This window comes from Mustela nivalis (assembly GCF_964662115.1).
Source record: "Mustela nivalis genome assembly, chromosome: 18".
In the NCBI taxonomy this organism is placed as follows: domain Eukaryota; kingdom Metazoa; phylum Chordata; class Mammalia; order Carnivora; family Mustelidae; genus Mustela; species Mustela nivalis.
This window is the reverse complement of record NC_139037.1, coordinates 40,374,666-40,385,846: the sequence shown is the minus strand read 5'-3', so window position 1 is coordinate 40,385,846 and position 11,181 is coordinate 40,374,666. Positions and strand designations below refer to the sequence as shown.

At 58.5% G+C, this 11,181-nt stretch overlaps 1 protein-coding gene and 1 long non-coding RNA gene across 2 annotated transcripts; one reads left to right on the top strand and one right to left on the bottom strand.

The window, feature by feature from the left end:
• Positions 1-727: 727 nt before the first annotated feature.
• On the bottom strand, positions 728-3,377 carry LOC309852300. Its single transcript, XR_014305161.1, has 3 exons — positions 3,150-3,377; positions 2,701-2,769; positions 728-2,369 (listed from the first exon to the last, which is right to left on the bottom strand). It is a non-coding gene; the product is annotated as an uncharacterized lncRNA (long non-coding RNA).
• Positions 3,378-6,760: 3,383 nt separating this feature from the next.
• CEBPA (CCAAT enhancer binding protein alpha) lies at positions 6,761-9,393 on the top strand. The gene has a single exon (XM_082708618.1). It carries the CDS (start codon positions 6,926-6,928, stop codon positions 7,991-7,993), a length of 1,068 nt encoding a protein of 355 aa, XP_082564744.1. The 5' UTR covers positions 6,761-6,925; the 3' UTR covers positions 7,994-9,393.
• The last annotated feature ends 1,788 nt before the right edge of the window (positions 9,394-11,181 follow it).

Below are 11,181 nucleotides of genomic sequence, written 5' to 3'. Positions count from 1 at the left end.
GGGAGGGGAGCCGACGGGGCACAAGTAAAATAAGTAAACAAGACCATTTTCCAGAGAGTCAGAGGAGGAAACGAGAACACAGAGTGGCCTCAGGAGGGACGGGAGGGACGGGGGAGGGTTGGCTCGTGTGCCACTTGTACCTCAGAGGAATCTCTTGGAGAAGGTGAGACACGGATGACGGGAAAGGAGTGGCTCCAACGTCAGGGAGCAAAGTGCAATGCCCAGAGGCTGGGAGATGCTCAGCTTGGCAAACAGGGTAGTGGGGAGCCAGGAGGAGTCTGGAGCATAAGGAGAGGAGGAGAGAGCCAATTTCTGCAGGAGCTCGGGGCTAGGTTGAGACATTCAGTGCTGTCTTCTCCCACATGCAGTGGGAGGGCACAGGGGTTGGCCGAGGTGAGTGCCACAAACCAAGTGCCTGTCTAATGGGGCACTTGGGCTGCTCTGGGGGAGGTGGGAGAGCCGGAGGTCAAGGAGGCAGGCAGGGCAGCAGAGAGACCAGTTACGGGCTACCACTGAGGGACCAGTGTAGAGGTGGGAGCTGGGATAATGGAGGGAGGCAGAGACAAGGGGCCAACTGGGGATGCGGGTTGAAGCCTTGTGCTGGGAATCTACTTCCGCCCAACAAAGGACCCTTCCAGTGGGGGATAGCACAAGGGGTGGGAAGAGAAGGGGATTGTTGGCTCTCCTGGCACCACCATGTCCCAGAGATCCAAATTCTGTAATATACTTTTTTTTTCTTTTTTAATTTATTTGACAGACAGAGATTACAAGTAGGCAGAGAGGCAGGCAGAGAGAGAGGAGGAAGCAGGCTCCCTGCTGAGCAGAGAGCCTGCTGCTCAGATCCCAGAACCCTGGGATCATGATCTGGGCTGAAGGCAGAGACTTTAACCCACTGAGCCACCCAGGCGCCCCCCGGAGATTCAAATTCTAAATGTAAACCCGGCCTTCTAGGACATGACAGAGATGTATTTGTGAAGGCAGAAAGGTAGAACATATTGGATCTAAGAATTTGTTCATCTGACTGATAAGCTTTAGTTTTTAAACAGATGGTATGTGGGCTACCATTCGATTTCTTGTCCCGGATCCCACAAAAATGTGGAGTGGGCCTGCCCACCTCACCCACTGTTTGCTTTCTGGAGTGTTCTCTGAATGTGGGTGGGGAGCTCTGGGGTCCATCATCTACCAAGGGCGTTTTCTAACAAAATAGAATACAAGACTTTCCCCCTAATTTGCTAAATAAACAACATTAAGGCAATGGATAGAATTCTTTGAATTTTAAATCTTTTTTTAAGATTTTATTTATTATTTGTCAGAGAGAGAGAGGGCACAAGCAGAGGGAGGGCACAAGCAAACTGCAGGCAGAGGGAGAAGCAGGGTCCTTGCTGAGCAGGGCGTCCGATGTGGGACTCCATCCCAGGACCCTGGGATTATGATCTGAGCTGAAGGCAGCCACTTAACCCACTGAACCACCCAGGCATCCCTGAATTTTAAATTTCAGCTCAGTTTTCTCTTTCTGAAATTTTTGGTGCCTGCTACTGTTTATCTGCTAGCAGTTGCAAGCAGATGCGATAAACAAACAAGGAGGGGAAAAAACATACACACATCACAGTCAAAGAAAATTAAGAGAAAACTGGAAACCAGCTGGTTCTCATGAACCTGACAGCATAGGTCTTCTACAGATCAGAATCCTCTCGGTTACAATTTCACATGGTATATGTATAATCTAGTTACATTTTCTAACAGCTCCATAATTTCTAGCTCCTGCTGATGCAGTCAGTTATGCCTCGTGTGACTTCTGTGTGCTTTGCCCTAGAACAAGCCAGAAATGCATGCGTGCACAGAAGTAAGAGAGAGGCTCAGAGATATTCAACTTGCCCACGGTCACCCAGCAAGGAAGTGGTGTGGGAGGGATTGTAACAGGTCTGAAGGATCCCGCATATCACCAGGCCTCCTGCTGGGATGGGGTGTATATAATTTAATAAGGGATAAAAATGGTTTCTCCAAGTGCCCAGAGACTGTTGGTAAGAAACACTAGACTCTTGCTTGACTGTCCCTTGAGTTCATACACTATACCTGCCAATATCTAAAACATAAAACGAGTAAGTGTAAAACTCATTCACCAGTGCACTTGTCCATAAAGTATCCATAGAGTAAATTGCGCTGTGTTTTGCGTGTCTACGTTTTAGGAGGATCTTTGGGGATATTTTACTGAATCGCTGTTAGACATATTGTATGAGATACTCATGGCCTCTAGTCAGAGCACAAATTGTCCTGGAAAGTGTAGCTCTTGTCTTCTGTCTTATCTTCGTTAGGCCTCATAATTATCTTAATTAGTCCTGCTTCCAGTGACCGATCTTATATCCATTAAGCTGTTGATAAAAGAATCAGAAGGGTTGGGTTCCAGTCTCGCTCTTCAGAATGTGATTAAGTTTCACACTTACATATGAATTCTTTTGTGTGCGTTACATTAGGAACCTTGGCTCAGAGTCAACCCAAAACTTCCCAGGGCTCTATTTGTCTTCTCGGAATGGTCAGCATTGTGAATGACCCTGGACTCGGGCTCCATCCCAGAGCACCCATCACTCAGCACCACAATATGTGGAGGGGAGGGCTGTCCTCACCCCACCCGACCTTCTGTCCCCCCAGCTCCTCTTCTGCGCTCACTGGAGCACAGTTCACACCTATGAAATGCATTTTCACCTCTGTTGCTGATTTTCTCTCTTGTAACAAAGCACAGCCAGGGACAGAGCCTCTTCTCTCCTCTGGCCCCTGTGGGGGCAGAAGCCAGACGGGATGAGCCCGTGACATTCTGATTGGGGCTGGGTCCCTGTCCCCGCAACCCCCCCCACCCGGCCTCCCCGCTGATCGCATCCAGGCCAAAGCACACTGGAGAGTTCTCCTTCGGGTCTCTCCTTAGGAACTGCCCAGTGTCATCAATTACGACAAAAAAGAGTAGTAAAGGTGGTCGGAGATTTCCATGCAGCTCTTACTACTGGTTCTGTCTCCATTCCGCACGAGCCATGCCACCGTCTCCCGCCTGAGTGATTCCAGCCAAGCTCTGACTGCACACACGTCCTATGAGGCCCCAAATCCCCGCCTGCCATGGGCACCTCCTGTGGAAAGCGACTCCACCCACCCCAGGGTCTCACCCAGGAGCTGTAGCCAGGTCTTGTCAGGGCTCGGAGAGCTCCAAGACTCCTGCTCCAGGCTCCTGGACGCTCCCACAGCTCAGCCCCACAGATCCACCCAGAGACCACGACTGGCTTTCTCCTGTCCCCACATGTTCTCTTGCAACAGGGAAAACTAGAATACGGCCCGGTAGATCCTGAAGGCCATTCCTGGGCGACTGTCCTCTTCTCCAGAGCCACAAAGCAGACAGGTAGGTGTCCCTGAGGGGTTTTTGGAGCAGCGACTCTATCCACCCCCATCACCCCCCACCCCCCCGCCGCATAAACCAGGCTTTCAGCTCCTACCCAGACTCTAAGTCCTGACATTCAAATCCATCCTTTCCTCCACCCTCCCCGCCCCCCCCCCCCCCCCCCCGGGGCCTCGGGACCTCAGATCTCCATTGTTCTTTCCTGTGGTCCACCCTCTGGTCTCTAGCTCCTACCACAGTCTCCTTTCAGGAGTCCAAACTGGATCACAGTGCTCACCTGCTAAGAGCTGAACAGCAAATGCTTTTGAGATAGGCTCTGTCCTTACCAGAAGTGGCCTTGGCCGTGAACCCAGCGCTGTCTGTGGATCCAGCCTTATCTAGGCTCCTCCCCAGCAATCCCTGCACTCCAGCCTGGCACACATCTTGTCCTTTGTCACCAGAGCATGCCATGCACTCGCAGCCTCTCCACCTTTGCACCTGCCATTCTGTCTGCCCATCCTTCCAGCAAATCCCTGCTCATCCTTCAAGGTGCAGCTCAAAGGTCTACTTCTGCATGAAGCCCTCTCCAACCACCTGTCTTAGCTCGGGCTGCCATCCCCAAATACCACAGACAGGGGGGGTTTTAACAACAGACATTGATTTTTCTCACAGTTCTGGAAGCTGGAAGTCTGAGATCAGGGTGCTGGCATGGTCAGGTTCTGGTGGGAGCTCTGTTCCTGGCTTGCACATTCTGCCTTTTCTCTGCGCTCACATGGCAGAGGGAGGAAGAGAGGCAAGGGGGGGGGGGTGAGGGGAAAAGAGAGAGAAAAATATCTCCTTCTTTTCCTCTTCTTATAGGGCCATGACTCCTATCAGATTAGGACCCCAACCTTATGATATCCTAAAAACCGCATCACAGAATACAGTCATACTGGGGGTTAGGGTTTTATCCTACGAATTTGTGGGGGGTGGGGCACAGTTTAGCCCAGGGTAACTCCCCAGACAAAGGTAGTTGCTGCCTCCCTGCAGAGACCCATATTCATCAGGGGAGGGTGTCCCTTTCTTAGAGCACCCCCAGCCCCTCATCCCCATTTATGTCTCCCAAACCAAAGGACCAAGTCTCCTGCCCCATACCATCCCCTGCTCTTTTGGGGTCACCTTCTTTGTGGGAAGGCCACTGTCTCATAGCAGACTCTGTGTGCTGACCTATCTCCCCAGCTGCGCCTAGAACTCTGAGAGGGCAAGGCCGCCTCTCAGTCTTCTCTGGGCACTGAGCTGGCATGGGGAGAATTCTGGTTCCACTGTGGGAGGACAGGGGGTGCTGGGAGTGGGCCCCACTTGGTACCCCTGCCCCCGACACACACCACATTCCCTTATTATAGAGCCCTTATTCCTCCCCAGTGCAGAGAGCGTCTGCAGTGTCCTCCTGTCCTAAAAGGGGACATTCCTGCTGCTGATCCTGGCGACAGCAGCCCTAGGAGACAGACCAGGTGTGCATTTGAGGCACAGGACACCTTCCAGAGTCTGTGCTTTCCTACTACCTTGTGACGGGCATGTTTTTGATCGCAGGAAAAAAAAAAATGAAAATTCCACTGAGCGTTTTTGGGTTTCTCTCCAGGTCCCCACAAGGGCATGGTTGTAGAAGTGGGTCCTGCCTCTGGCCCAGAGATCAGATCCGGGCGCACAAAGGTTATTTATTTAATATATTTACTTTTACTCCCAGGCCAAAAGCTTAAAATACGCTGCGTATGAGCTCTGGACCAAAAAATAAAAAATAAAAAAAATGAAGCAGTTGGGCCATTAATCATTGGGAATATGTTGAATAGGAACTTGATTAAAGCACAGTATGTGTTCCCCAGACGAGGCTACTTCTTTACAGTGACCACAGTGGAAGCCTGGCGTCCCGGGGCCGGCTGTGCTTTTGCGGGGCCCCTCCTCGAGGGCTCCTGGGCGGGCTCCGGCGTCTTGCCAGGCTTAGGAAGGCCGCGGGCAGGGAGGGGGTCTTGACCTGCGCAGCCCGGCTTTTCTCAAACAGGCACACCTCCAACCAGCACCCAGGCGGTGTCGGGCTCCAGTTCACAAAGTCCTAAGGGGCGGTGGGAGGGGTAGAGGCGGGGCGACCTGCCGGCCCCGGAGGCCCCAAGGGAGCCCGGCAGCGCCCCCCGCCCCCGCCCGCGATCCCGGGATAGAACCGCGAGGCGCCACGTGGCTGGGGAGACACTCTGCCTTAAACCCATTCTCCCAGCAGCAGTGAATGCGGAGGCGGCGGCCAAGGGGCACCCGGGCCTGGCCACCTTGTTCCTCAAGATCGCAGGAACCAAGCACCCCGCGAAGCAACGGCAGGGTCTCCCAGTAGGTGCTCGGATTCTGGGAGGCCGAGATTCCCGAGGCCCCGGTTCCCTCCGCACCCCGCTCCCACCAGAAGGGGGGTGGACAGTGGATCCCGATCCCGTTGACCGCCAACCCCGGCTTTGGGATCAATGTCCCAAGTCAATTTCTCCCCCTCCCTCTAGGCGCCCCACCTCACCCCGGTACTCCAGCCCTGGAATCCAGCTCGGCCCGTCCCGCCAGGAAGAAACTGGCGGCCCAGGGGCGGGTGGCAGCGCCAGTCCCGCGCGCCTAGCAACCCTAGCGCCCCGGCTAGGAGAAGTAATTAAAAAGAAAAAGTTTTCCAGCCCAAGCGGATGAACCGGCCGGGTTCTCCAGTCTCCTCGGCCGCAGCCGCCTCCCAATTCCCTCCGCTCCCCGCGGGGTCCTAGCGCCCGGCAGTGCACAGCCCGTGGGACCCCAGAAGGCTGGGAGAGGCGGAGCGGGAGAGAGGTACTTCTGCGAGGAATCCGTGGGGTCCCCTGGAGATCAGAGATAAAGAAGCAAAATCACCCGTGCTCCGGGACGCTTCCCTCGGCCTCCCCGTGCCGCTGTTTGCGCTGGGCCACACGTCCCAAACTGTTCCCTGCCTCCCACCCCCGGCTCCGGCCCCTTCTCCACGCCGCCGCCTAGCAGAGATGCAGGTTCCGAACCGGACTAGTTCAAGCGCCTCCGTAGCTCAGAGACCAAGACTGGCCCTCCACCTACCCCCCCCACCACGCCCCCCCCAGCCCCGCCCCGCCCCGCGCTGCGTCTGGGTGCTCCTGGACTCCCCGACCGTTGGCTGGAAGTGGGTGCCTCGGGGAAGCTAGAGGAGGGGGCCCAGTCACCGACCACGTGTGTGCGGGGGCGACGGCTCGGCCCAGGGTGGGGCATCGCACGCGCGTCCGGGTCCGGCTAGCTGGGCAAGGGGTTAGTGGGCGTTGCGGCGGGGCCTCTCTGGGCCCAAGCTGCGATCCGGCCCCACTCACCACCCCCTCGAGAGGCAGGCGCTAAGACCCAGAAGGCGCCGCTCCGCCGTCGGACTCTAAAGGGCAACGCCCCCGGTATAAATGCGGGGCCCGCGCGGGCCTGGCCATTCGCGACCGGGAGCTGCGCGGGCGCGAGGGAGTCGGGGCTCCGGGTGGGCGGTGGCAGCATTGGCGCCCCGCGCAGGCTGGAGGCCGCCGAGGCTCGCCATGCCGGGAGGACTGTAGCTCCCCCATGGAGTCGGCCGACTTCTACGAGGCGGAGCCGCGGCCCCCGATGAGCAGCCACCTCCAGAGTCCCCCGCACGCGCCCAGCAGCGCCGCCTTTGGCTTTCCCCGGGGCGCGGGCTCCGCGCAACCCCCCGCCCCACCTGCCGCCCCGGAGCCGCTGGGCGGCATCTGCGAACACGAGACGTCCATCGACATCAGCGCCTACATCGACCCGGCCGCTTTCAACGACGAGTTCCTGGCCGACCTGTTCCAGCACAGCCGGCAGCAGGAGAAGGCCAAGGCGGCCGCGGCCCCCGCAGGAGCCGCCGGCGGCGACTTTGATTACACGGGCGCCCCCGGGGGCCCCGGCGGCTCCGTGATGCCCGGAGGGGCGCACGGCCCCCCTCCTGGCTACGGCTGCGCGGCGGCCGGCTACCTGGACGGCAGGCTGGAGCCCCTGTACGAGCGCGTCGGGGCGCCGGCGCTGCGGCCACTGGTGATCAAGCAGGAGCCGCGCGAGGAGGACGAGGCGAAGCAGCTGGCGCTGGCCGGCCTCTTCCCCTACCAGCCGCCGCCGCCGCCGCCACCTCCGCACCCGCACCCGCCGCCCGCGCACCTGGCCGCCCCGCACCTGCAGTTCCAAATCGCGCACTGCGGCCAGACCACCATGCACCTGCAGCCCGGCCACCCCACGCCGCCGCCCACGCCCGTGCCCAGCCCTCACCCGGCGCCGGCTCTTGGCCCCGCTGGCTTGCCAGGCCCGGGCGGCGCGCTCAAGGGGCTGGCCGCGACGCACCCCGACCTCCGCGCGGGTGGCGGCGGCAGCGCGGGCAAAGTCAAGAAGTCGGTGGACAAGAACAGCAACGAATACCGGGTGCGGCGCGAGCGCAACAACATCGCCGTGCGCAAGAGCCGGGACAAGGCCAAGCAGCGCAACGTGGAGACACAGCAGAAGGTGCTGGAGCTGACCAGTGACAATGACCGCCTGCGCAAGCGGGTGGAACAACTGAGCCGCGAACTGGACACGCTGCGGGGTATCTTCCGTCAGCTGCCCGAGAGCTCCCTGGTCAAGGCCATGGGCAACTGCGCGTGAGGCGCGGGGCGGCGGGACCGCCCTGGGCCGGCCGCTGGCTGTGACCCAGGGAGTGGTTTCGGGTCTCCGGATCTCAAGACTGCCCCCGCGGCGCGAGCCGGGACTAGGAGATTCCGGTGCCGCCAGAAAGCCTGGCTTGCAGCGCGCGCCCCTTGCCTTCCTCTGCGCCAGATTCGGTGCGTCTAAGACGAGGGGTCAGGCGGTGGTTTCTCCCTGCAGGAGGGGAGAAGTGCCGTGGAGCTGAGCCGGAAGCCCCGGCAACTCTAGTATTAAGGAATAACCTTGTGCCTTGGAAACGCAAACTCACCGCTCCGATTCCTACCGAGTAGGGGGAGCAAATATGTGCCTTGTCATTTTATTTGGAGGGTTCCTGCCTCAATCGTGAGGCTGCAGGGCCCCAGGAGAGAAGGCAGAGTGCAGGCCCAGGGCAGGAGGGAAGGTCCAGGGAGCAGAGATCCTGACAAGCCGGCCCTAGCCGCTCCTCCAGCGCCTGTCCTTGGAAGGGAGGAGATACAGGGACTTGGGAAGGCTGTTTCCCTAGTTCTGCACGAAGGTGGAGGGTGCCTAGTTCCTTGCCTCTAATCTCCCAGCCTGCAACAGGCTGGGTTTCCCTGGGCAGAACTCACTTAGATGGGGGTCACTGGGTGACCCGTGGGAGCCCCTGCCCCCAGTCAGACCAGAAAGCTAGGACATGGGTTACCTCTCCGGACATGTGTTCATGGGAGTGGCGTCCTGGTGGCGCAGGGAAACCTAGGGCTCTGGTCCGGGGAGGGGGTGGGGGCTGGGGTGAAGGGACCCTGGGACACGCCGCCTTGTCCTGTGTGTTGCCAGCATTACCATACAAACGCAGAGCACAGTCTGTCCATCCCAGAGGGACCGAAGTTATGAGAAGCTTTCCAAATATTTTGCTTTATCAGCCGATATCAACACTTGTATCTGGCCTCTCTGGGTCCCAGCGGTGCCTTGTGCAATGTCAATGCGCACGTCTATGCTAAACCACCATTTTATTTGGTTTTTGTTTTGTTTTGGTTTTGCTCAGATACTTGCCAAAATGAGACTCTTTGTCAACAGCTGCTGCAAGGGGAGGTCTTCGGCTCTCTTTCCTTTTGGTTTTTGGGGATTGCTTTTGCCCCCCAGGAGAACCAAAGAGGTGAGGTGGGCTTCCTCTTTCCCTGGGGGGAGGGGACCTGTGGGCCTCCGTGCCCTCTGGCCTGGGCCGCCCACAGGCCCGTCCCCCCAGAGGCCCTGGCTCCTGGTCTGGAAGGGAGGCGGCCTGCAGCCAGATCGCCGGGGCCGGGAGCAGGGAAGGACAGCTTGGTTCTCTTCTTTGGGGGAGAACGTAGAGTTTCATGCTAGATGTTTTATGTATTATATCTATAATATAAACATATCAAAGTAAATTTTGGTGTCTTTTTAAAACCAGAAAAGCTACTTCCAAGGTTTTCTGTGGGCCAGGTCACATTTGTAAGTAATCACAGCATATCCCCTGGCTGAGCTCCTGACTTTCATTGACTCTCCCATCCTGAGCCCCTCTGTACATTACGGGGGTGACTTCGCCCAACCAAGGCAACTAAATGGCAGAAGGAGGGCAGGCTCCAAGCTGAGAAAGCCCAAAGCCGGAAGAGAGAGTCTCCAAGGGGGTGGGGGGGGCACGTTTGAGGGGGGGTTCACAGGGCCTTCGTGTGGCCTCCCCTGGGCCCCTGGGAGGAGCAGGGGGGCTCAGAGAAGGATCCTCCTGCCTGACGTGGCCACGGGCTCTCTGGGACTTGAACAGGCCTGGTCCAGTGGCTCCAGGGGCCCTTCGGCCACGTTTGCTTCTAGATCATTCACAGCTCCAGCCTCTGTAGCAGCCTTGCTCATACCTTCCCTGCCATGCCCACCAGCAGGACCCTGGGAGGGCAGGGAGAGGCTTCAAGCGGGCGCCCCCCTCCCCCGAGCCCTCCCCACTTGCTCTGGGCTGTGTGGCTGTAGCCTACCCCAGCAGGGCCCTGAAGGGCAGCCTGACAGCCAAGTACCCCTCTGCCCCACTTTCCATTCCTTCTCCAGCCAACCCCAAGAAGTCCTTCACCCAGACCACCCGGCAAGGAGCCACCTCCAGCACCAGCCTCCCCACTGTGCCCACCCTGGACCAAGTCCCCCACTCAGACGACTGCCCTGTGAGGACAAGCGCCCCCGGTGCCCCCTTGGCAGCAGTGATAGCCAACCAGAGGGGCCCATGCTCATGCCTGATAGAACAAGGCCTGGCAAGAAGTAGCACAGGGGGCTGGCTGGCCTTTCAGAGTTTACTGTCACTGAGGGTAAAAGGCGGACACTCTTCACCTTCTATTTTCACCCCCAGAGGACTCACTGGAGCAGCTTACGGTGTATGCCACCGTGGGCTGGGACAGTTTCAAGAAATTACACACTCCTTTTCAATTCCGACAGCTTTAAGTTTACCTGCCCCGTGTGGTTAACAGGGGTGCCTTGCCCCCTTCCCGCCCCGGCCCCCGCCCTCTCTGTCCTGTGTCTTGCCGCCTCCTCGCCTATGGCTGCTCTTGGCAGAGGAAAGGCCACGAGCCCAGTGTGGAGGCGGCTGCCTGCCCCACCGCCCTGGGAACCAAGGAGGCAGAGCCCCACCGCCTGCCTAAGGCCTAGGGCAGGCCCCGGCTTGCTAGGCCCCAGCAAACCCTCTCTGAGTTCAGTGCTAATTCCAGTTTTTCTTGTTTGAGGGGGCCAAACCTCAGCCTCCCCCTTTGCCCCCAGAATGGATCCAGGATGAGCAGGGGAGGGCCACCCCTTCGGCCTGCCCTCAGCCCCCCCCCCACTGCCTCTTCTCCTGGGGTTTCCTCTTTCAAAGCTGTCAGCCTATTAAGAGGCACCCCTCCTACTGCAGACCCTGAGATCCAGGGCAAACTTTGTTGGGGACAAGACAGATCTCACTAAAGCCAACCCCAGGGAAGGAATGAGGCCAGCAGGGCACCCCCGGGGACAGAGCAGCAGGCAGAGGGGAGGGGGCAGTGTGGGGTGAACCTGCCAGCCTCTGTGCCTGGCCAGAGGGGCCCTCCGGGGAAGAGCTGCTCCTAGCCACCCACTGCTTCCTGCAGGGCCCCCATGGTTCCCCTCCCGATTGCAGCCTTTGTGAAGAACCCCTCCAAGAGCCTGGCACTGAACACACCCCAAGTACTTATTGGATGCCTACTGTGTGCCAG